General features: G+C 43.2%; 1 protein-coding gene across 1 annotated transcript; it reads left to right on the forward strand.

Moving 5' to 3' along the window:
• Positions 1 to 3,137: 3,137 nt before the first annotated feature.
• On the forward strand, positions 3,138 to 26,420 carry LOC127687997 (uncharacterized). The gene is given in 14 exon segments (XM_052186757.1): positions 3,138 to 3,173; positions 3,374 to 3,416; positions 3,998 to 4,049; positions 5,629 to 7,601; positions 8,007 to 10,338; positions 17,058 to 17,854; positions 17,907 to 18,763; positions 18,866 to 19,586; positions 20,561 to 21,169; positions 21,213 to 22,667; positions 22,744 to 23,780; positions 23,782 to 24,480; positions 24,651 to 24,776; positions 25,937 to 26,420. Coding segments are annotated over 14 exon segments (10,962 nt in total). The 3' UTR covers positions 26,162 to 26,420.
• The last annotated feature ends 446 nt before the right edge of the window (positions 26,421 to 26,866 follow it).

Here is a 26,866-nt window from a genome sequence, read left to right on the forward strand (position 1 = left end):
TGGCAGTTTGCACCACCAGAAATCTAAAGCTCAGGGTGACACAGTACCTAGTGATCCTTTTCTGTCCCCGGCAGTCAGCAAATATGGCGGAGGGGCTTCTCCCCTTCCACAGCTCCCTAGGCAGGACACGGCCCCTGGCCAGGCAGGCTGGTAGACAAACCCGCCTATGTGCTCAGTTCCTGAGTGCAGGCAGACCCCTGGCTGTTGGCACCACCAGTAATCTAAAGTTCAGGGTGGTATAGTACCTAGTGAGAGTATATATATTTTTAAAAAGAGAAATTTGTGTAGGCTATTTGGACTCAAACTTCATGGATCTGAAGCACAAGTTTGCATCAGTATATTGGTTGAAGGGCTGTCACTAGGCAGATAACCTGTGGGCTATAAGGTTGCCATTTTAGAGCACACAAAGATAAACCTGTAGAATGTGTGTATGTACTGAGGCATACAACACACATGCAATTCATGAAGAACAGTGGTTCTCAACTTTCCTAATGCTACAACCCTTTAATAGTTCCTCATGCTGTGGTGACCCCCAACCATAAAATTATTTTCATAGCTACTTCATAACTGTAATCTTGCTACTGTTATGAATAATAATGTAAATAAACTCTGTTTTTTGATCATCTTAGGTGATCCCTGTAAAATGGTCCTTTGACACCCAACCTATGGAATCAGAACCACTGATGTAGAAGGACTCTCTTGTGGTGCATGTGTTCTTTGGAAGTGTATTTATCTCCAGCAGTTAGGAGTGACTGCTCTTCTTGCCTCAGATATTGAGTGTAGCAAGACCAATTTTATCTCTGTGTCAGCACAGACACTGTGTGTCCTTTGAGCATGTGGCACTCTAAGATTCTTGATTTTTTTTAATGAGGTCTTTATATGGGACATTTCTTTGTCCCAACACTTTTGCCAACCCATTTTTTTTTAACAGTTTGACTTAGGACCTCAAAGTAACCTGAGTTTTCACTGTTGCTTTTCAGTGTTTTCCCTTTAGGAAGTCTCTCTCTCTCTCTCTCTCTCTCTCTCTCTCTCTCTCTCTCTCTCTCTCTCTCTCTCTCTCTCCCTCTCTCTCTCCCACCCCCCTCTCCCTTTCTCTAATGCTAATCAAGTCATCCAGAACCTGTAAAATTAAAAGGAATTCTTTGAGATCCTATATGTCATAACTCAGGAAACATTGGTTCAGGAACCTGTGAATCCATGTTCTAAGGAAAGCAGGAGAAAGTGGGGCTTTGCATGAGCAAGCAGTTCTGGCTGTGAAGTGCTGAGAGGAACAGGATCCACATGACCAATGGAAGACAAAAGAAAAGAATCTACTTATCTGGTAAAATGCTCATAAAACAGGAGCCAAATACCTATAGATATGTGTCCCTAGTCTCTAGTCACCTGGTCTATCCACTGTTTATTTCAAACGTCCACAGCACAGGGTGGAGGTGACCAAGCTCCCTAAGCAGCAACATGGGCCAAGAAGAGCTTCCATCAGTAGCATCCTGGGCTCAATTGTGAAAAGCATTCAGCTTAGCTTTCTTTGTAACCTTCTTTTCACAGAGGATAAACTACATTCCAAGCACATGCCATGCTCTATGCAGTATCTGTAGGTATTTCACCATGAGGGTGTTTCCAGATTACTTACATGTGTGATATTTGTAGATCGTGTGGAGATACAGATACAGAAGGCACATTGGTAGACATATTAACTGGTATTTCAACACCAGTTTTCTTTTGCTTTGTATCTTAATGGTCTCACCATGAATATAGATTTATACATAATGCATGATTAAGCATAAAATAAGCTCAAAACTATCAATACTACCACCAGACATACTTAACTCTGTGGTAAACTGGGTTACTAAATCATAGACATATTCACCAAATGCCCCAGAATTGTTGGCTAGGCTCTTGAGACATTGATGCCCTGACACAAAAGGAGGGAGTACATATTTGACTCATTTTAATGGTGACAAATGTCATTAATGCCCTTAACCTGACTGTGGGCATCACTGCAATGTCCTATGAGTTTACTACTTGCTAGGAAGACCTTATGGAATAGAATTGAACTCCTACCCCTAAGCTTTCCCTGCTTCTCACCCTCTCAGCACCATCTCCCACAGCTGAGCAAAAGTGCACTTGCAAATGGTTACAGGGCTCCAGACTTTAGCACAGCTGACTCCATGATGGAAGTGCCTTTCAGACTGTAAATCTCAGCACATAGTCAGCACCACCTGCCACAGGTAAAACAATGGCCCAATCCATCAAAGTCCATAGTTCTGGGAGCCTCAAAATGGACTAGCCTCACTTTTTGGCTTCTGCTTCTGGTTAACCATTCTTGTTAATTTATGTCAACCCAGAACATGGTTTTTGTGCTTAAGAGGTCACTCTGAAAAAGGCTTGTGGATACACTGGGGTCCTGAACATCCATTGTAGTTGCTGAGTGGCTAATAAAGACATGCTGGTGGCTAAAATCCATGTCCATCCAGTCTTCTCTGGTGAATGCCCCACAACACAAGTTCCATATGCCTTTTCAGTGGTGTTTTACTTGCTTATAATGCACTTTTTAGCCTAGAAATCAGCTGACTCTCTGATCTGTTGCTCAAATAGAAATTTATGGAGTATTCTTTCATTCTGTTTAAGGAAATTAATCAAGTTCTTCTGAGTTCAGTGATGCATTTCTATTACATTTACCACACTGAAAAAAATTGTGTGTGTGTGTGTGTGTGTGTAAGTGTGTAAGTGTGTGCATGTGTCATGGGGCACAGAGAAGTAGAAGACAACCTACAAGAGTCAGTTCTTTCCATCTACCTTGAAAGCCATAGGAGGTAAATGTCAGTTGGCAAGGCTTGGCAACAGGTACCTGTACCCACTGAGCCATTTTGCTGGCTCCCACACAGTATCTTATCTGTTTAGGTGGCTGTTTTCCTTACTAATGCTTGGCTCTAGAGTAAAGGGGGCATATTTATCTTTAGTCTCAGTATGCCACATAGTAATCTAGAATGTAATTTTTGAAAACACTGAATAACATGTATGCATGTGTGTATGCATGCACAAATGCCATGGCATGCACATGGAGGGAAGTGAGAGGACTGGTGAAAACTGCTTCTCTCCTTTTACTACAAGAGCTCCAGACAACATAGGTTTTGGGCATGGTGTATAGCACCTTTGCCTACAATGCCATCTTGGTATTTCCTTATTATATATAATAAGTTATTCATTAATAAATTAGTATCTAATGACATAATTACACATTTTTCAAGATGATTACATATGACTAAAGCATATCAATAACCCACAGGGAAGATGAGATATATTGTCAATAAAATCTCCAATCTATAACATAAACCTAACTTTCTTGTTTCTTTTTTTCTGTGTGTTTCTCTAGGCTTCAAAGCAACAGGTTCTTGAAGATAACAGGAAAATCAAAGGTCAGAATTACTCTATCCCTTATTGTTAGCTCAAGCTGCTGTGTTTCTGCTTTAAGACACTGATCGTTGACAGCATGTGAAAGAAAATTGAAAATGAGGGTGTGACTAGAGTAAAGGCATCTTTCTAACATCTTCACTTGCAAAGTCATGCATACAACAGCCCCATAACTCCTGCATGGTCCCTTTCCCATGTCCCATATATTTTCATGGAAACTCAAAGTCCTGGAAAGAAACTCACTGGGTCAGGAGACTGGACAAAGAATAACTACTAAGAGTTTGTTGCCTTTAGTCCTCTACTATGTATTCTGGGTAAACATCTCTAAAGGAAGAGATGTATCAGGCTCTCTGTGTCTCCCACTGTTATGTTCCCATTCCCATGCTTCTAGTGGAGACACTTCTGGTCCATGATGAAGAAAGCAGAGAATATGGACATTTAAAACGTGGTAGCTGTGTCGTGCCACTAATTAGCTCCATGGCAGGCATGACTCTATCTTTGCCCTCATGATTATTGAATGAAAGGGATTCTTTTACATTGTATCAGTAGTTACTATGCTAAGTAGTTTCTTTACTCCTATTACCAGCTTTAGAATTGGAAGAATCCAAGAAGTATGCCAAAGCAAGTGATCTGGCATGGTAAGCAGAGTCTGTCTTCAGACTGTCCTAAGATTGTTTCACATCAACTTGATACAAACTAGCCTCATTTTAGAAGAGGAAGCCTCAACTGCTCCTTCCAGATTGCCCTGTGGGCAAGCCTGTGGTGCATTTCCTTAATTGATGATCAATGATTGTGGGAAAGTCCAGCTCACTGTGGGTGGTGCCACTCCAGGCTGGTGTCATAGGTGACATAAGTAGTCAGGGTGAGAAAACCATGAAAACAAGGCAGTAAGCAGAGCCTCTGCATCAGCTCCTGCCTCACGGATCCTGCCCTGAGTTCCTACCCTGACTTCCCTCCACAATGGAGTATGACTTGAAAGTTGGTCGGTGAAACTAACCCTTTACCTGCAAGAATTTTCTAGTCATGTGGTTTCATCACAACACTAGAACCCCTCACTAAGACATAGCCTTAATTGTAAGTGCTAGAAGTATAAAATACCTGATACTTTTACATCATTTACTATGAGAGTAATTGTCTCATTCCTAAATCAATTTTCTATTCTTATTAGTTAACTTACTGATACTTTGATATCACTTCAGTTCCACTTACCTAACCTGCTGTGTTCAGTATTCCAGGACGTCGTCGTAAGGACCAAACCCAGGACTGTATATTATGCTCAATCGATAGAAGCTTTAAAAACATCTTTCAACACCTGGAAAATGCAAGTTCAGGAAACAGAGTTTCTGGGTAGGGGGGTAGGGAAATATTTAAAATAAAAGGAAGGAAAAAGAGTAAAGGGGAAATTTCAGTCAGAAAGAACCATTTTTTTAAATTTATTTATATTTTACATGTATGCCTGTTTTGCATGTATGACTATCTGTGCCCCACATGCATGCCTGGTGCCCTCAGATGCAGAATGGGGTATATGATCTCTTGGTACTAGAGATACTGATGTTTGTGAACCACCATGTGGGTGCTGAGAATCAAACTTGCATCTTCTGGAAGAGAAGTCACTGCTCTTAAGTACTGAACCATCTAACCCCCAAAACGGTGAAGTTTTTTTTTTTAATTAAAAATACATTTATTCATTTTTAGCATTTCTCTTTTTTATGCATGTGTGCACAAGTATGCCACATGTATGTGGAGGTCAGAGGGCAGGCCACAGGTGTCAGTTCTCTTCTAACATGCAGATCTTAAGGACTGAACTGAACTGAGGTCATCCAGCTTAATGGGTATTGAAATTTGGATGTCATTTTTTGGAACCATCCATCTTGTTCTTTGAAATAAAGTCTCTCAGTGGGACAGTGAGCGCCAGGTACATGCCTGTCTCCTCTTCTCCAGCACTGGGACACCATGCACTCTGTTATCGTGTGTGATCTGGGGATAGGGTGCAGCTTCTCTACTTGTATGGCATTCACTTCACTGACTCATCTCCCTTGCTCCTGGTGGAGGGATTCTTTACAATAACTGATGCCCATGGAAGCAACCCCTTTTCCACCCTCTCCTTTCTTACACCAGAACTATGTTAGACTTGAAATGATCACTTTCTTTCTTTGTCCTAATTTTCTCACTACTGATTCCAAAGACAATGAAAAAAATATTCTCTCTGCTTTTCAGCTCAGCACTTAAATACCTGAATTCATCAGAATCAAAGTATACGTCTTCTTCCTCCATCTCTGACACTGCGACTCTGGAGTTTGGGAAACATTCCACTAGCTACAGCATCTCTTCTGAATCAGACGCTGTAGAACTGACACCACAGGTACCATGTTCAGCCACAGACAACAGAAAGGTCACTCCAATGGCATTGCTTCAGGTCATGGATTCAATGGCCATAAACCCAGATTCCCATTCAGAGGTAACAGACTCTGTAGAGCTGACACCCGAGGTACCATGTTCAGCCACAGACAGCACAAAGGACACTCCGATGGAATTGCTTCAGGTCATGGATTCAATGGGAATTATCCCAGATTTACATTCGGAGGATACAGACTCCGTAGAGCTGACACCCAAGGTACCATGTTCAGCCACAAACAGCCGAAAGATCACTCTGATGGCATTGCCTCAGGTCATGGATTCAATGGGAATTATCCCAGATTTACATTCAGAGGATACAGACTCTGTAGAACTGACACCCAAGGTACCATATTCAGCCACAAACAGCACAAAGATCACTCAGATGGCATTGCTTCAGGTCATGGAATCAATGGGAATTATCCCAGATTCACTTTCAGAGCATACAGACTCTATGGGGAAAGCACAAGATAAGACTAACTTATCACAGCCATCAAACCAAGCTGAAACAGTGAGTATACCTCCCAAGTCATCAAACCCAGTAGCAAGTCCTCAACATCAAGCAAGGGCATCAAAGAGTATGTCCTCAAGACTAAATCAAATCACAAATACCTCAAACATAAAGATATTGTTTAACATTGTGGATTCTAGGGAGATAATTAATGAATTATGTTCTTATGTCACAGAATCCACAGAAATAGCCCCAAAGCCACAACACCAAGTCATTGGTGTAGATACATTGGGGGTAGAAACATTGCATAAACAACAAGTTGTAGAACCATCAAAGATGAGTCAAGACCCACACCATCCAGTCTTCAAATCTGGGGAAAGGCTTCTGCTGCATCAGCATAACGTCCCAAAAACATTAAACATGAACTCGGGGTCACAGAATCAAGCCACAAAAGAGGTCAGGTTTACTCCTAGCTCTCTTCAACCTTCACAGCCATCATCTAAAGTCCTTGACTCATCAAGGATGATTCCAGAACCACCAGTGCAATCCATAAAGGTAAACTCAAGGGTTCAGCGGTCCCCCACGGGAGTGATCCCACCTTTACAAACTGGTTTGATTGCACCGTCAGTGGCTCTCGCCAAAGACTCTCTAGAGTTGCCTTCTGCATCTGAGGTTCAAGTCAGAGACTCCATTGGGATGACACGACATCCAGGCACAGAGAATCTGTCATTGACTCCAAAACCACCTCATCAGGTCATGGACCCTTCGGAGTTCACTCCATGGCACCGAGACATAGACTGCTCAGAGGTGAGTCCAACACAAAGTCACAAGATGACAGAGCCTCTAGAGTTAACCTCTGATATGTGGCCACAATGGAAGAATCCTACAGCGATGACTCCATCACATCATCAAATGACAGAATCTGTGACAACAGCCTCAGGGGCCCCAGATCAAGGGACAGTACCTACAGGGATGAGCCAATGGCATCAATTTGCAAATTCTGAAGTCATGCCAGCTACTCCAAAACTTCAAGAAGTGGAGTGTTTGGAGAAAAACACAACACTACAATCTAAGGTTATGGAGTCAGTAAACTTAACAACAGAATTACAGAATGTATATTCAAGACTGCAAGTTATAAAACCTGTGGACATATACAAGGTTTTAGCTCCACAAATGGTAGAAAATGGACTACTGACCCCAACGGTGGTATCTACAGATTTGGCCCCAGAACAACAAGAGCAGGGCATACAGTCTGAGGAATTAACCCCAATACCAAAAATGCAAACTGAGAAACCTGTCCCATTAGTCCCAGAGTCTCAGCTTCCAGATGAAAAGTCTGCCCAAGGTACAGTTGAACCACAACTCCAAGATGTACAATCTCCTGGGTTGGCCCCAAATCAACCGGTGCAAAATAATAAATCTGAAAATTTGACTACTGTTTCACAGTCTCAAGGTATGGAAGGTGTTCATTCGGCCCTACCACAGGAGGTACTAGAAGATATAAAAATGGTTGCATTGGCCTCAAGACTACCACTTGAAGATATAAAATCTTCAAACTTGGTACCAAAAAACATCTCTGAGAATATTGCCAGTGTGCCACTGCTTGAAGATACAAAGATTTCATTGCTAGACTGTAGGAGTTTAATTCCCGAGTCCCTGGTGTAAAGTATGAAAGTTGATGAGTTGACCACACACATTAATGCAGTAAAATCTTCAGATGTGAACCTCATCTTAAGTTCTTTGTCCCCAGATTTTGAAGGGCTGACTGAAAACCAACAAGTCTCAGAAGCACGAGTGACCTCTGACACTTGTCATCAGATAGAAGAATCTGCTGAGTTGACACACTCATCAGTAGGAATGACTCCAGCACCACCGAGCCAAACCTCAGAATCTATAGAGATGGACTTACCACCACTCCAAGATATTCTTGAAACTAGGATCCACCTTGTAAAAGAGGTAAAGGAGACTCCAGAAGATATTCTGAATTTGCTAGCAGAAATTAGAAGTGCCAACCATAGGCCTGGAAGTGATGACCCCAGAACCACAGCCCCGGATGTGGACTTTGCTCATATGACACAAGAACCATGTTCAGAAATTACTAACCCATCAGAAAGAAGTCTATATGAATACACGGAAAGTACCAAATTGGCATTACTTGAAGTTGATGATTTCCAGGGGACCACTGTAGAAACCTATTCAGAAATGGGATCTCAGGGGTTGAATCTAGAACCAAGAGTGCAAAGTGAGGAATCAGAGTCATTGGTAGAAAATTTGAAAATTGAAGAATTAACCTCTGAACCATCTGTACAAGTTGTAGAACCTATAGATTTGACTGCAGGACCCATATCACATATTATAGATGTGATTCCAGGGCCACAGGTCCACAACATAAAGTCTACCCAATTAGATACAGGATTAGGGTTACAAAGTGAGTTATCAGTGGATTTAGTAAAACAGCCATCTCTAGGAGTGATAGATTCTGAAAACAGAAAACCAGAGCCAGGACTACAAAGTTTATCACCAAAGGAGTCATTTGAGGGAACAAAGATTCCAAATGTGAAATCTGTGGATTTGAATCTGGGCCAAGAGCAGCCAATTGCCAAATCAGGACTAACTCCATGGCCACAACTGCAAAGTGTCAGATTTCCAAAGTTATATCAAGGGCTACTTATTCAAGGGGAAAATCCAGCAAATTCTACCTCAGGCCCCCCACATTATGGTTTGAAATCTAATGAAGCAATATCATATTCCCCAATGCCAGAAATCATATCTAGTTTTATTCCGGGGCCAAAGGTTTCAGAACCACAACCACAACATGTGAAATCTATGAAAGTAAATCTGGGACCATGTTTGCAAGATGGGAGATTTTCTGATCCTATCCCCAAAGATACACAGCTCGAACAGGGCTTTCCACTTCAAGAGAAGTCTCAAGGATGTATGCGAGAATTATTACTGCCATTAAGCCAAGAGCCAAAGGTGGAAGAGCGGAAGCTTGCTCTGCCTATACAAGGATCAGAGTTTCACTGGATGAAATTTGCAACACAAGCTTCTGAAATACAGCATCCAAGCATGATATCTGAGGAGGTCAACATAAGATCTTGGGAACAAGATGCCAAATTTTCTGAGCTGGCTTCAAGACCAAAACTTCAAGGGGACAAATTTGGGGAGCTAAACTCAGAATCAATGTTTGTTAGTGACAGTTATATGACTCCAGAATTTGGGATACAGAATCCCAATTTAGCCAAGATGACTCCAGGGCTACAGGATACAAGCCAAGTGAGTTTTAGCATAGGACCACAGCTGGAAGATGTCAAATTTTGGGATGGAATACCAGGAACTCAACTTCAAGGTGTGAAAATATCAGACCTAAAGTCAGGGCCACACTTAGAATGTGTAAAAATTTCTGAGTTGACCACACCACCAGAGAGGGAAGGGATGAAGTCCAAATTGATAGTACACCAGTCCCCGATTCAAGATGTAACATATATCACATGGAATCAAGTGCCAAGTGTTGAAGAGAAAGTGTCTTATGAAACATTATCTGAGCAACAGGTAGCAACATGGGAAACAACGAAATTGAACCCTGGGAAACACTTATCAAATGTAGATCATTTTGAGTTGATCAGAAGATCACAGACCCAAGGCATAGCATCTTCTGAATTGGTTGAAGCACAGCTTTTAGGACATATAAAACCCATGGAGGACAATATAGTCTCAAAGCAAGAAGCTCTGACATCTGTGGAATTAACACCAGGGCTACATTTGGGAGACATTACATCTACAAAATCAAAGTCAAAGTCAGAGCTGGAGCATGTCAAATTTATGCTGTCAACCTCAGGGATGCAAACAGGAGATAGGACCCTTAAAGGACTGCCTCCAGTCTCCAGCTTGAAGGGTTTAAAACCAAAGTTACTACCTTCAAAGCCAACAATGGAAGATAGGAAATCTGTGATCTTAACTGTAGAAGAATGTCTCAAGAGGATAAAATCTGCTGTGATATCCCCAAGTGGTTCCCTGAGAGGAGATATGAAGCCTGTGAAGTTGATTCCTGGTTCAAGAATTCAAGATATAAAAAATAAGGGGTTGGGAGCTTGGCGGCGGCGGCGGCGGCGGCGGCGGTAGCAGTGGCTGCTCCAGCTGAAGGGCCATCAGCAGTGGAACCAAGGCGACACAGGGTCCAGTTAGGCCCTGCGCCCACGACCACTGACCTTCGCTGACCAGCCGGGCGGCAAGCAACTGCGGTTCTGCGGAGCCTTTCGCTGCACGGAAGCCACTTCAGAACTCGGCTGCCCGCCAGTCAGGAGAGACTCACCGCCATCTTGATCCCGGGCCCCAGAGATCGGTCAGACTGAGGTACACAAACATAATCCTAGGCCCAACACCGCAGGGGTCTGAGCCTGACGGGCGTTGGCCTGCACCCAGGCCCTGGGCTGTTCGAGTGGCCATCGGGGCGCCAACCCAGCCAGGAGTTTTTTTTTTTTTTTTTTGCCCCGGCCGGTGCACGCGCCGCCATTTTGCCTACAGGAGCCAGAGTGCTCGGGAGGGCAGAGACTGCTAACAAGCGTAGCCTGAGGCTAACAAAACGGGGGTCTAGGCCCCAAAAGGCACAGGACTGACCCCAAGAACTGGGCGGCTTGGTGGGCCATCTGTGTGTCAACCAGCCCAGGAGGTTATTAGCACAACAGACTCTCCCGGTGCTTTCGCGGAGCGCGGATGCGCACGCCCGCCCGCCATCCGGGTCACCTGGCGGACCCAAATAACAGACATAGCCCTAGGGGAACTTTGCTTGGACCTTGGCCTCCCAGGCGTTTGCCTGGACTCAGGGCCCAGGCGACAAGGCTAACCTAGTGTGCGCCAGCCCGGTTGGGGAAATCGGCTGCCCAGCGGAGTGAGCGGAGCACAGGGGAGGTCACAGCAACATTCACCTTCGGAGCTCCCTGGGGGTGCACACGGGTTCCACCTGGTCCACAGACACAATCTGGGGCAAGGCCTCAGGCAGAAGCCCCCAGCTCAACTCTCTCCGCTTCAGATCAGCCTGGGTGGCCGCCACATCTCCAGGTCCCTCAAGAGGCTAGTGGGGGCTTCCGGGCGGCCAGCTGGGAGAAGTCGGTGTGCTCCAATAAATCCTGCGGGCCCCAGCGGGAGCCTTCAGGTGCCTGCTTTGGGATCTGAACAGCCTGGACAACAGCACCCTGTCTATAGGCAGTGCAGAGCGTAAGCTGTGCACCAGAGGCCAACGGGGAAGGGGCAGCTTGCACTGGTGAGTCCAGCACTGACAAGACCAAGTAACACCAGTGAGAGCTAGATGGCAAAAGGCAAACGCAGAAACGTCACTAACAGAAATCAAGGCAATATGGCAACATCTGAACCAAATTCTCCTCTACCAGCAAGTCCTGGATACCCCATCACACCAGTAAAACAAGATTTGGATTTAAAATCACTGGTCATGATGCTGGTACAGGAACACATGAAGGACATTGAGGAGAAAATGGATCAAAAGTTAGAAGCCCTTGCAAGGGAAACACAAAAATCATTGAAAGAAATCCAGGAGAATACAAAAGCCAACAAGGAGGAAATGCAAAAAACACTTAAAGAAATACAGGAGAACTTTGCTCAACAGGCTGAGGTCATGAAAGACGAAACACAAAAATCTCTTAAAGAAATACAGGAGAACTTTGGTCAACAGGCTGAGCTCATGAAAGAGGAAACACAAAAATCTCTTAAAGAATTACAGGAAAACACAAACATGCAAGGGAAGGAGCTAAGCAAAACCATCCAGGATCTAAAATCAGAAGTAGAAACAACTAAGAAAACTCAAAGGGAGACAACTTTGGAGATAGAAAGCCTTGGGAAGAAATCAGGGGACAGAGATGCAAATATCAACAACAGAATACAAGAGATAGAAGAAAGAATCTCAGATGCTGAAGATTCCATAGAAACCATGGACTCAACAGTTAAAGAAAATGCAAAGTGCAAAAAGCTTGTAACCCAAAATATCCAGGAAATCCAGGACACAATGAGAAGACCAAACCTAAGGATTATAGGCATAGATGAGAGTGAAGATTTACAACTTAAAGGGCCAGCAAATATCTTCAATAAAATTATGGAAGAAAACTTCCCTAACCTAAAGAGAGAGATGCCCATGAATATACAAGAAGCCTACAGAACTCCAAACAGACTGGACCAGAACAGAAATACTTCCCGTCACATAATAATCAAAACACCAAATGTTCTAAACAAAGAAAGAATACTAAAGGCAGTAAGAGAAAAAGGCCAAGTAACATATAAAGGAAGACCTATCAGAATCACAGCAGACTTTTCACCTGAGACTATGAAGGCTAGAAGGTCCTGGGCAGATCTCATGCAGACTCTAAGAGAACACAAATGCCAACCAAAACTACTATATCCAGCAAAACTCTCAATCACCATAGATGGAGAAACTAAGATATTTCACGACAAAACCAAGTTCACCCAATATCTATCCACAAACCCAGCCCTAAAAAGGATAATAGGAGGACAACACCAATACAAGGAGGGAAACTCCACCCTGAAAAAAGCAAGATAGTAACCTTTCATCAAACCCAAATAAGTTAAGCAATCAAATTTAAAAAATAACGTCAAAAATGATAGGAAGTAACAATCACTATTCCTTAATATCTCTTAACATCAATGGACTCAATGCCCCAATAAAAAGACACAGACTAACTGACTGGATACGTAAACAGGACCCTACATTTTGCTGCTTACAGGAAACACACCTCAGGGTCAAAGACAAACACTACCTTAGAGTAAAAGGCTGGAAGACAATTTTACAAGCAAATGGTCTCAGGAAACAAGCTGGAGTAGCCATTTTAATATCAGATAAAATTGACTTTCAACCCAAAGTCATCAAAAGAGACTCTGAGGGACACTTCTTGCTGGTCAAAGGAAAAATACAACAAGAAGAACTCTCAATCCTGAACATCTATGCTCCAAATGCAAGGGCACCCTCTTTCATAAAAGAAACTTTATTAAAACTCAAAGCACACATTGCACCTAACACAATAATTGTGGGTGACTTCAACACTGCACTTTCCTCAATGGACCGATCAGGAAAACAGAAACTAAACAAGGACACAATGAAACTAATTGAAGCTTTGGACCAATTAGATTTAACTGATATATATAGAACATTCTATCCTAAAACAAAAGAATATACCTTTTTTTCAGCACCTCATGGTACCTTCTCCAAAATCGACCATATAATTGGTCACAAGACAGACCTCAACAAATATAAAAAGATAGAACTAATCCCATGCCTCCTATCTGATCACTATGGAATAAAAGTGGTCTTCAATAGCAACAGAAACAACAGAAAGCCCACATACACGTGGAAACTGAACAATACTCTACTCAATGATACCTTGGTCAAGGAAGAAATAAAGAAAGAAATTAAAGACTTTTTAGAACACAATGAAAATGAAAACACAACATACCCAAATCTATGGGACACAATGAAAGCAGTGCTAAGAGGAAAACTCATAGCCCTGAGTGCCTCCAAAAAGAAAATGGAGAGAGCATACATTACCAACTTAATGACACACCTGAAAGCCCTAGAACAAAAAGAAGCTATTTCACCCAGGAGGAGTAGAAGGCAGGAAATCATCAAACTCAGGGCCGAAATCAATCAAGTAGAAACAAAGAGAACCATACAAAAAATCAACAAAACTAGGAGCTGGTTCTTTGAGAAAATCAACAAGATAGATAAACCCTTAGCCAGACTGACCAAAGGGCACAGAGAAAGTATCCAAATTAACAAACTTAGAAATGAAAAGGGAGACATAACAACGGAAACTGAGGAAATCCAAAAAATCATCAGATCCTACTACAAGAGCCTGTACTCAACACAACTGGAGAATCTGGAGGAAATGGACAATTTCCTTGACAGATACCAAATACCAATATTAAATCAGGACCAACTAGACCATCTAAACAGTCCCATAAAGCCTAAAGAAATAGAAGGAGTCATAGAAAGTCTTCCAACCAAAAAAAGCACAGGACCAGATGGTTTCAGTGCAGAATTCTACCAGACCTTCAAAGAAGAGTTAACACCAATACTCTTCAAACTATTCCACAAAATAGAAACAGAAGGAACACTACCCAATTCCTTCTACGAAGCCACAATTACGCTGATACCAAAGCCACACAAAGATCCAACAAAGAAAGAGAACTTCAGACCAATTTCCCTTATGAACATCGATGCAAAAATACTCAACAAAATTCTTGCCAACCGAATCCAAGAACACATCAAAACGATCATCCACCATGATCAAGTAGGCTTTATCCCGGGAATGCAGGGTTGGTTCAATATACGGAAATCCATCAATACAATCCACTACATAAACAAACTCAAAGAACAAAACCACATGGTCATTTCATTGGATGCTGAAAAAGCATTTGACAAAATTCAGCATCTTTTCATGCTTAAAGTCTTGGAGAGAACAGGAATTCAAGGCCCATACCTAAACATAGTAAAAGCAATATACAGCAAACCGGTAGCCAGCATCAAACTAAACGGAGAGAAACTTGAAGCAATCCCACTGAAATCAGGGACCAGACAAGGCTGCCCCCTTTCTCCTTATCTTTTCAATATTGTACTTGAGGTACTAGCTCGGGCAATTCGACAACATAAGGAGGTCAAAGGGATACAAATTGGAAAGGAGGAAGTCAAACTATCATTATTTGCAGACGACATGATCGTCTACCTAAGTGACCCAAAGAACTCCACTAGAGAGCTCCTACAGCTGATAAACAACTTCAGCAAAGTGGCAGGTTACAAAATCAACTCAAGCAAATCAGTGGCCTTCCTATACTCAAAGGATAAGCAGGCTGAGAAAGAAATTAGGGAAATGACCCCCTTCACAATAGCCACAAACAGTATAAAGTATCTTGGGGTGACTCTTACCAAACATGCGAAAGATCTGTATGGCAAGAACTTCAAGACTCTGAAGAAGGAAATGGAAGAAGACCTCAAAAAATGGGAAAACCTCCCATGCTCATGGATCGGTAGAATCAATATAGTTAAAATGGCCATTTTGCCTAAAGCACTATACAGATTCAATGCAATACCCATCAAAATCCCAACTCAACTCTTCACAGAGTTAGAAAGAGCAATTATCAAATTCATCTGGAACAACAAAAAACCCAGGATAGCTAAAACTATTCTCAGCAACAAAAGAAAATCTGGGGGAATCAGTATCCCTGACCTCAAGCAATACTACAGAGCAATAGTGTTAAAAACTGCATGGTATTGGTACAGTGACAGGCAGGAGGATCAATGGAACAGGATTGAAGATCCAGAAATGAACCCACACACCTATGGCCACTTGATCCTCGACAAAGAGGCTGAAAACATCCAATGGAAAAAAGATAGCCTTTTCAACAAATGGTGCTGGTTCAACTGGAGGTCAGCATGCAGAAGAATGCGAATTGATCCATCCTTGTCTCCTTGTACTAAGCTCAAATCCAAATGGATCAAGGACCTCCACATAAAGCCAGACACTCTGAAGCTAATAGAAAAGAAACTGGGGAAGACCCTTGAGGACATCGGTACAGGGAGAAAGTTTCTGAACAGAACACCAATAGCGTATGCTCTAAGAGCAAGAATTGACAAATGGGACCTCATAAGGTTACAGAGTTTCTGTAAGGCAAAGGACACCGTCAAGAGGACAGATCGGCAACCAACAAATTGGGAAAAGATCTTCACCAATCCTACATCAGATAGAGGGCTAATATCCAATATATATAAAGAACTCAAGAAGTTAGACTCCAGAAAACCGAACAACCCTATTAAAAAATGGGGTACAGAGTTAAACAAAGAATTCTCACCTGAAGAACTTCGGATGGCGGAGAAGCATCTTAAAAAATGCTCCACTTCATTAGTCATTAGGGAAATGCAAATCAAAACAACCCTAAGATTTCATCTTACACCAGTCAGAATGGCTAAGATTAAAAATTCAGGAGACAGCAGGTGTTGGAGAGGGTGCGGAGAAAGAGGAACACTCCTCCACTGCTGGTGGGGTTGCAAATTGGTACAACCACTCTGGAAAGCAGTCTGGCGGTTCCTCCGAAAACTGGGCACCTCACTTCCAGAAGATCCTGCTATACCACTCCTGGGCATATACCCAGAGGATTCCCCACCATGTAATAAGGATACATGCTCTACTATGTTCATAGCAGCCCTATTTATAATTGCCAGATGCTGGAAAGAACCCAGGTATCCCTCAACAGAAGAGTGGATACAAAAAATGTGGTATATCTACACAATGGAGTACTATTCAGCCATTAGAAACAATGAATTCATGAAATTCTTAGGCAAATGGATGGAGCTAGAGAACATCATACTAAGTGAGGTAACCCAGACTCAAAAGGTGAATCATGTTATGCACTCACTAATAAGTGGTTATTAACCTAGAAAACTGGAATACCCAAAACATAATCCACACATCAAATGAGATACAAGAAGAAAGCAGGAGTGGTCCCTGGTTCTGGAAAGACTCAGTGAAACAGTATTTGGCAAAACCAGAACGGGGAACTGGGAAGGGGTGGGAGGGAGGACAGGGGAAGAGAAGGGGGCTTACGGGACTTTCGGGGAGGGGGGGGGCTAGAAAAGGGGAAATCATTTGAAATGTAAATAAATTATATCAAATAAAAAAAAAAATAAGGGGTTGGACCGTGATACACATGTTCAAGATGTAAATGCCATGGACTTGAAAATTGAGCCAAAGAAGCAACGGGAGAGTTCTGTGACTTTTGTACCAAGCATGCTGTTTCAAGATAAATCAATAGAGATGTTTGAAAGGCTTCGACTGCAAGGCATAAAGCACAAGGAACTGATGTCACAGACACAAATGCAAGATAGGAAACCTGTGATCACCCCTTGTTTGAAACAACAAAGTTTAATACCTACAACTGTAGCCCCAACCCAAGGAATCCGAGAGGTAAAATGTGTAGATTTCACCTCAATACAACAGTGTCAAGGAAAGGCACACATGGACTCAACTCCTAAGTCTAGAGAGGATGACCAGAGAACTGTAAATCCACTAGAGTGGAAAGGTGGGATTTTTGATCAACAGAAAAAGCAGCTTGGATCAGAAAATACATTACCCATGGAGTCAGCTCAAGAACCCAAACCTGCACATATGAAACCCATAGAGCTCAACCCTAAGTTAAAATTCAAAGATACAACCTCATTTGAATTGGGTCCTCAGCCAATTGTTCAAAGTGTAAAATCTGAAGGGTTCCAAAATGAACTACAGGTGCCAAGTATGAAACCTTGCCATTTGACTCCAGGGTCCCAGATATACCAAGAAAAAGCCTTGGAGTCAACGTTGGACCTACAACTTCAAGGTGTGGAAACTCTGGCACAACCTTCAATTGAAAGCACAAAGACTATTCAATGGATACCAATATCTGAGTTTCAAAGTGAGAAAGGTGTAGCTTCAAACTCAAGGTCACAGTCTGGAGATGCCAGAGCTACAGAACTGAAGCCTCCCATGCTATGGAGAAGTGTGAAGTCATCCAAAGTGACTGCCAGGTCAAAGACTCAAGGAGAAAAAAGGTGGTTATCTTGAACCACAGTTACAGGAAGTAAAAACCTCTCCATTAACAGTACGGTTGCAGGAACTAAATCCACTTCACTTGACTTCAGAGCCACAGACTCAAGGCATCACATCCGAGGAGCTAAACAAAGAGCCAAAGGCTGCAAGTGTTAGATCTGTTCAGTGGACACCTCGAAAGGAGTTCCGAGGTGTAAAGATGTCAGGATTCAATAGGGGGTCACCGTTTCAAGGTGTCACATACACAGAACAGAAACCCTTCATAAAATTGGGAGGTGGGAAGCCATTGGAAATGACTCATGGGGCAAAACTTAAGGGAAAAAAATCTGGGGATTTTAACCTCAGGCCACAAGAACAGTGTGTGAAGACCCTCCAGTTGTTACCAGGACCAGAGGTACAAAAAGGGGGAAACTTCACATCGTGTTCAGAACTACAGTCTCATTGTGTGGAAATTGTGTCATTTCACCATGGAGCAGGGCTTGAAAACACAAAATCTCCCTTGGGCTTACAGCCTAAAGGCAACACAGCCACAGAGTTACAACCCTCAGTACAAGAAAGGGATGTGAAGACATCTGAGGACTTGATGACAAGGCTCAAGACAGAAGGTAAAGAACCTTCCGGGTCAACCCAGGCATGCTTGTCTCACAGGTTCAAAACTATTGACAAATCTATGCTGCCATGGAAAAATCCCAAATGTGATCCTACCTTAAGGTCATTGATCACTAATAAAAAATTAGTGACATTCAAATCCAGGTTCCATATAGAAGACAGGAGATTTCCTAAACTGGCCCCTGGAATACAGTCACGAGAATTGAAACCATTCAAGTCATCTCCAGGAACTCAACAGCCTCAAGATGTAACATTTTCAGTGTTTAAAGAAGAGCCAAGGTCTTTAGAAGCAAAATCTGGGGTATTAGGCCAAGGGTCTGAGATGAAGTCTGAGCCCCAGGGCCAAAGTACAAAATGGTCTGACTTCACACCTGAAACAACATCCTGAAATATGAAATTAAAGCTAACTCCCAGGTCACCGATGAAAAGTAAACCAATTTCGACCAAAATTCAAAGGGTCAAGCTAGATGATAAATCAGGGCCTCAGTCCCAAAGTATAAAATCAGATTCAATTCTGAAGACAAAGCCTCAAGAAATGGAGATGGAAGACTGTGAATCAGGCCCACAGTTACAAGATCTTAAATCTTTGAGGACGATCATGGGTGTAAAAGTCCAAGATGTCAAATCTATGAGCTTCAGTCCTAGAACACACGTGGAAAGTATGCCATCTGAAGTCATCACAGAGAAGAATGTCCTTGGTATGAAACCAGCAGAAATGAGCCTACAAGGTGAGACACCTGTGGTCACCCCAAGGAAGTTGTTTTTAAGCACACAATCTATAGGGCTGGATTCAGGCTTTAATTTGCAAGATTTGAAATATCCTGAGCTGATCATGGGCATGAAACTTCAAGGTGTAGACTCTATGGAAGGACACGTGAGAAGTATAAAACCTTCTGAGGTGATTACTGGGATACAAGATGTAGAATCATCTGAGTTGAGCCCTAGTCCAGACCTTCAGGGTATAAAATTTAAGGTATTCTATCCTGGGTCACACTTGGAAGATGTGAATTCTGCATGTACTCCCAATATACATTCTCAATACGTAGATTCCAGTGGGTATATACCTGGGCCATATCTACAAGATATGAATTCTTCTGTGTGGATTCCACAGTCAAACACTCAGTGTATAAACTCTGAGTGCAATCCTGGAATACATTCAGATGGGATGAATTCTTCCTCTTGCTTTTCGGGATCAAAATTGCAATGCCTATGTTCTACTGGGAGCACACCTGAGTCACATTTGCAAGACATAAATTCTACTGAATTCATCCCAGAGCCAAGTCCTCAGTATGAAAATTCTTCTGCATGCACCCCAGGATCAAAATATCAGTGTGCAGATTCTTCTGCATACATACCAGGGTCAAGTCCTCAGTGTGCAGATTCTTCTGCATGCACCCCAAGATCAAATGCTCAGTGTGCAGATTCTTCTGCATTCACCCCAGAGAATCCTGAATTACATTCGCAAGCTGGGAATTCTTCTGTATACACTCTAGGGCAAAACCATCTGTGTGAAAATTCTAATAGGTATAATCTTGGGCCACTTTTTCAAGGTATGAACTTTTCCTCATTTCCACCACCACAAATTCTGTGTGTAAATCCTGTTTGGTTCAATACTAGAATACATTTGAAAGATATAAATTCTTCTGCATGTACTCTAAGTCAACAATCTCAGTCTGTAAATTCTATTGGCTACAACCCTGGGGCACATTTACAAGCTCTAAAATCTCAAGAATTCCACTTGAAAGATTTGGTGTCTGAACTAAATCCAGGGTCAAGCAATTTGGGTGTATCACCTTCTCAAGATATGAATTCATCTAACTTAATGCTAGGGGCAAAGTTTCAAAAGATCCCAGTTTGGAAGAACCAGCTTGGGTCATGGCAGCAAAGTACAAAACCTATATTTAATTTGAGACCTCAGTCAAATGGTGTGAATTCTGTGGTTTTACCAACGTCATCTCCTGAAGATAAAAAGTTTCCAGAGAGGAGTACACACACACACCTTTTTGTACAAATGCTGTAAAACTGACTCCTGGCAGTGATCTGAATGCCTTGAGAAGTAAGGTGTTTTTGAAAGAACCTCTTTCTCAAAATGTTCAAGCCATACATTTGAAGCCAGCATCACAGTCTCAAAGTGGGCGGTCTTCAAAAGAACCAATGATAGTATTGCCACAGCAGTCCACCAGGAAGCTCTTAGCAGGACCATCACTAACCAGTGTCAAATTCTCAGATTTGCTACTATAATCAGAGCAGAAATATAGAAAATCTTTGGCATTTCCTTCAGAGCCAAAGTGGCAAGGTGTAAAACAGGTGAAATTGTCATCAGTGTGTCTGCAGGAAATTGGAAAATCTGTGGAGTTACCACCAAAATCAATTTTTCAAAACGTGAAACCTGGGAACCTTATGCCCCAGACAATTCATCCCCTCACAGAATCCATGAGACCAGAGCGACAGGTGAAGGACTTTGCAGAGATGTGCATGAAGCCTAGGTGTCAAGCCCCTAAATCGGTGCATTTTACTTCAACATCAGTTTCCCAAGATGTGGGATCTTTAGAATTTACAAATGGGGTGGGACATAAAAGCAGAGAAATGACAGGGAAATCTATGAGGTTGAGCTCCAAACCAACAGATAACATCCTAGAATCGTTAGAGATGCCCCCGAAGCTAGATCTTCAAGTACCAAAATTGTTTGATCTGACTCCAACACTAAGTGATCATGATTTAAAATCCTCAGAGCCAAATCTACAGAAAAGCTACCAGTTCCCAGAACCTCCTGAGTTACATTCTTTGGTCATGGCCTCAATTTCAAGATTTCAAGAAGTTACAGACAAAAGAGGGTACAAAATCTGATAGAATGACCCTCAGCTTCAAGAACCATGTTGCAGACACCATAGAGTTGACTTGTGAAGCAAGACAGCAAGGGGAAGAATTTAGAATGACTCCAAAGGCGATAAATAGAGAGATTGGATTTATAGAAAACTCTCCAAGGCCATGTCCTCAACATGTAGGACCTCTGGGGGTGGGCTCTAAGGAAAGATCTCAAAGGGAACAATCTGTAATAACAAGGCAATTCTGTCCCATCCCAGATTCCACTTCAGGAATAACACCAGGGCCAGGACCTCAGATTCCCAAATCTAAAAATTTGGCCTCTATGGTGTGGCTGCACAAAGAATCCATTGAGTTGGCAGGCGTGCAAAAGAGTCAAGTTGTGGGAAAGAGAGACTCTGTAGAGCTCACCTTTGGTACACAGCAGTCAGGAGGGGTAGTGGCTAAGCTAACAAAACCTCAGAATCTGAGCCTGGAAAATGTAAGCATCACTCCAACAGAATCACTGGATGAAATGATAAACGTTGTAGGAATTAGTGTAAAACCACGAGATCAAGTAACAGAATCTGTGAAGACACAGCTTTCAGTTCCTCACTCAGTGGCCCTCCCAAAAGTGTGTGAATTTGTGGAAATGATCTCCAGACCACCACTTCAAGTTGCAAAGTCTGTGATGATTCCAGAAAGTATCCCTCAAATGTCAAAATACAATGATTTGACTTCTAGAACACATGATGTGATAAGTTCAGAATTTCCTCCAAGCCTTCAGCTACAAAATGTGCAATCCAAAAAAGTAGTCATAGAGCCAAAACATCAGGCTTTAGAAACAAAACAACGGCCAGGCTTTCCACTAATAAAGACTTTAGTAACTGCCAAACCATTGATTCAGATCGTAAAATCTGAAGAAGTGGCACCAGGACCATGTCCCCAGGCTGTAGAACCAATAGGACTGGGCATGAGACCAAGCATTAGAGTAAAGGAGTGTTTGAATTTACACCCAAGACCACATCTTCAAGACCTGGTAAAACCGATGGAGTTAACTCAAAGGGCAGATATTCAAGTGACTTCTGCAGAATTAATATCTCAGCAAACATCTCCCCTTAAGGATCCTACAGTGTCAACTCATGAGCAAAGGCTTCAGGCTGTAAAATCTCTAGGTCTCAAAACAAAATCTCCTAAACTAAAGAAAATCAAGGATTCGAATCAAGGATCAATGTGTGAGAATAAAGACACTGAGATGATCGCACCAGCAAAGTTAGATGCAGAGAATTCCTTATCTAGATCCATACGCAGCCCTTCAATCCCATGTCCTTCTATCATTGACAGAACAACTGAATTAGGGCACAGCCAGGGTTCTGGGGTGCCTGAAGTTTCCATAGCTTTTGGTATGGAAAACATTGGTGTTGGTAGTTTGCAGTCTTCAAAGTCCTATACAGACAATACTATGAAAAAAATCATCAGTTCTTCCTTTGGTCTTTCAAAATCTACCCTCTGATAAGACAGGGGACAGCAAGGGAACCAGGTATCCTGATATCTGGAGCATGAATGTCTTATCTAAGGAAGAAAGTGGAAAGAAGAAAATGGAGGAATTCCAGGGGTATTCTTCATACCCATTCAGATTACTATCCCAGGAGTTTCAGGCAGGATTAGTGGCTCGAAGAAGCGCTATCGCTATCCATTCTTTCCTGGGCATACAGCAGAATGTCTGGGAAAGCCATGTCTGTAGGCAGAGACTACCTAGGAAATACCTCTCCAGTATGCTAATGCTGGGGAATGTCCTGGGAACCACTATGGAAAGGAAGCCTTGTTCTCAACCCTTTTCAATAGAAAAATTCACTATGGACAGCTGTCAGTCCATCGAAAATTTATTTGGGGTTCCAGCTGAACTGATGGCATTTTCACAAAGCCTGCTAGAGAGGGTTCCAAGGACCATGTCTCAGACGTCAGTGGATAAAAAGTACATACAGAGACATATTTTATTTCACAGTAATGAGAAGAAAATGCCACTGAAGATGTGGACCCGCGGCTCCACATCTTCCATAATACAGAGATTCTCTGGCACAAGATTGGGAGTAAGGAAACCAAGCTCAAAATCCCACAATATTTTCCAGGAAGCCACTGAGCATGTGTCCGTCTCATGTACCGGGACCTGGTTTCCTGACTTGATGAGATCAGAGATGCTTTACACTAGGGAAGATTCTGTTTCCAGGGAGCAGAGTAAAATCTCACCATGTGCACCGAGTAGGACTTTTGAGTCTCAGCATTCCCTCAAAACAAGTTCTTTCTCCCAGTCAAACACCGATAACTCAGAACATCTTCTAAGAGAACTCAAGTTAAAAATAGCAGGAAAATTCATAAGAAGTCAAATACCCCACAATGTCCCTCTAGATTCAGGTCTTGTCCTAAAGTATCCAATATGCTTAGAATGTGGCCGATGTTCAGGCCTTAATTGCTCTCATAAGTTACAGTCTACTTGGGGGCCGTACCTTCTCATCTACCCCAAAGCTCCACCTTTTAAACAGCCCTGAAGGCCATGGTGATGTTCAATTGCATCTTGGATTTAAATTAGGGTATCCACAGAAGGGTAGTGCATCACCATCACATAGAGAAGCTAAATTCTCTAAGCTGGCTTCCAACCATCCCGACTATGGAAGCAATCAGGATGAAACATGGATTAAATCAAGCCTCAGAAAGACCTCTGTCTTGACAGATCCTTTGAAGAAATTTGTCAAGGGACCTAAAACACAAAACACAGGGCTATACAAAATCAGTCCTAGAACACTGAGGGGTCTGTCAAGAAACAGAATTGAAACCCCCCAAACAAGCACTGTTTCTTCCAAGACACAACCTGAGAAATCCTCTCAGCCCAAAATCATCCAACCGCTTGTTCAAGGCCTAAGGCAGGCATTCCAAGCAGCACATAGAATTGTGACTTTTATGAGCCAGAAATTGAAGAAGATGAGGCCAGACAAGTTGTGCTCAGTCAACAACTTGCACCACAACAAAAGTGCCAATTGTTATTACTTCATGGGAGATAGCGAAGGAGCGAGGACACCAGCTGTCAGGCTCGGGTCAACAGGCTCAAGCGCTAACCAAAAGGACACGTGGCAGGGAGGAAGAGAGCGTGGTAGACAAGCTCCAGAGCCCAAACCAGCGAGCTCTCTCCCACCCAGACCCTTGCAATCGCAGAAGACCATGGTTTGTGGAAGAGATGACTTAAGTCCCCAAAATAAATGACAATGTCTACGGTGATAAAGCACCAAAAAATCAACCACAGCAACTCGGCTTCTTCAGGGAGAGAACCCCATGTAATCAGCCGTCTGAAAGAAGCCATTGCCTGCTTCCTCAGGGAATGAAATCTCTCTAAGAGGAGACATCACAGTCCTTCTCGGAGAAGGTGTAGCAGTCCCTCTGACAGAACCCTTCGAAGTATTTTGGAGAGGATATATTGCAATCCCTCCCAGAGAAACAGTCTCAGCCCCTCCTTAAGAAGGGTATCTGAGAGAAATCAAAACAGTGTATTTAAGTGGAGAAGCCACAGCCCCTCCAGGAGGAGCCTTCGAAATCCCTCAATTTCACTCAAGGAGCCCTCAAATTGGCTCAAGGAGCCCTCGAATTCACTCAAGGAGGAGCTCTCGCAATCCATTGAGAAGTCCTCATAGTCCCTCAGGGAGGAGCCCTCACAGGCACTCAGTCAGAAGTCCCTGCAGTCCTTCAGGAAGAAACAGTCACAGTCCCTCAAGGAGGAGCCCACATAGGCGCCCTTGTAGACCTCTAGACAGGAGGCATAGCAGTCTCTCTGACAGAACCCTTAGACGTCTTTTGGAGCGGATTTATCACACTCCTTCCCAGATCAACAGTCTTATCTCCTCCATAAGAAGTCTCTCTGACAGAAGCCATAACGGTCTATTTAAGGGGAGAGGCCACAGTCCCTCCAGGAGGAGGCCTCAAAGTCCTTCAGGGGAAAGCCCTAGCAGTCCCTTAAGAAGTCCTCGCATTCCCTCAAGGAGAATCCTTCACAGTCCCTCAAGGAGGAGCCCTTGCAGACCTCTAGAGAGAAGAGGATGCAGTCCCTCTGTGAAGAAGAGTCTACACAGTCATTTTGGGAGGAGCCAACAGAGTCCCTCTTCTCTGAGATGCCTCAGTCCCTCAAAAAAGAGCCATCTCATTCTCATGCGAAGGTCACGGGGCAGTCCTTCAGAAAGGAGCCACGGTGATTTCTCTGAAAGAGATTTTTCCATTCCCTCTCGCTGGAAGAGATGTAGTTCCGGTGATGGACTCTACCCCAACATTACCTGGCAACAGCCAGGTATGCCTGGCCAACTATAAAAGGGGCTGCTTTTCCCTTCTTCTTTTTCTTACTGCTGCTCTCTTGCCCCTTTTCTCCCATCTTTCCCCATTCCCTGGCTGGCCTCAACTTCTTTGCTCTCTCCTTCTCTCTGCCTTCCTCTGTCGCTACTACTCTCTTAACCGTTCTCCCCATAAATAAACCCTATACTATACTATAGCATCATGTGTGTGGTCCCTCAGGGGGAAGGGATGCCTTGGCATGGGCCTGCGGAGCTATCCCCTTGCCCCACGCCTCACCACAGTCCTGCAGAACATATTATATTTCTTTATCTTTTTATAATCACAACATCTGGAATAAGCCCAGGACAGTTCCTCTAACCCAGGCTACACAGGCATTCTTACAGACTCATCCTGTCATTCTGAGAGAACACAGTATAGTCCCTCTGAAAGCAGACACAGTCATTCTGAGAAGATGCACAGAAGTCTCTCTGAGAGGAACCAGCACTGTCACTATGAGAGACCCTGTCACACTCCCAGGGAGAGGCTCAAGCATCGTTCCCCTAATGCTTCCCCTATCGATCTTGGCTAAAGAGGTCATGTCTTCCAGGGACCATACCGAAAATCCAGACGTGTGGAGGCATGAAGTTAGTGGATAAGGAGAGATCTGCCCCTGTTAAGTGTATTCCTGCTCAGCCACTGCCTGCACCCTCAGCTATCTGGGAGGGAAGGGGAAGAGAATGGGTCTGTAATTTAAGATCAATAAAGAAAAGTGCGATTTGAACCCCATTAGCATCTGTGAGACCACTTTTGGGATTGGTGGGACCTGCTGTGCAAATGCAGGTTCAGAGGACCTTCAGACTCCTCCCATTTGCTCCAACCCTCTCTTCCAGTCAGTCAGCCTCCCTTCTCTCCTGTAGCGATGGGGGCGGGGTCTCAATGGAAGCTGAAGATGAGTCCTCATGTGACTCCTTTTCCACTGCAGGTCCTCAGAGGTCACTAGGCAGAAGTAGATGTTCAGAGCAGGGCGAGCAGAGCAGAATTGGCTTTGCTCTGGCCGGAGCCCTTGGGTGAAATTGTTAGGCGTGGAGGGGGAGTGATGTCTTCCAGACTTGGTGCAGTCACTGCAGGGATTTTCTTGGTGTGACCATTATACTTTGGAGATAGAACTGTGGAGCAGAGAACACAAGGTCAGGTCCATTGCTTTTGTCTTGAATTCATAGTTGGTTTTATTCAGAGCCCAGTAGGCCCCACCCTTTTATATCAGATCCACTTACTTACTTCCCCCCCCCCGTTT

The sequence above is a fragment of the Apodemus sylvaticus genome, chromosome 6, assembly GCF_947179515.1.
Source record: "Apodemus sylvaticus chromosome 6, mApoSyl1.1, whole genome shotgun sequence".
In the NCBI taxonomy this organism is placed as follows: Eukaryota; Metazoa; Chordata; class Mammalia; order Rodentia; family Muridae; genus Apodemus; species Apodemus sylvaticus.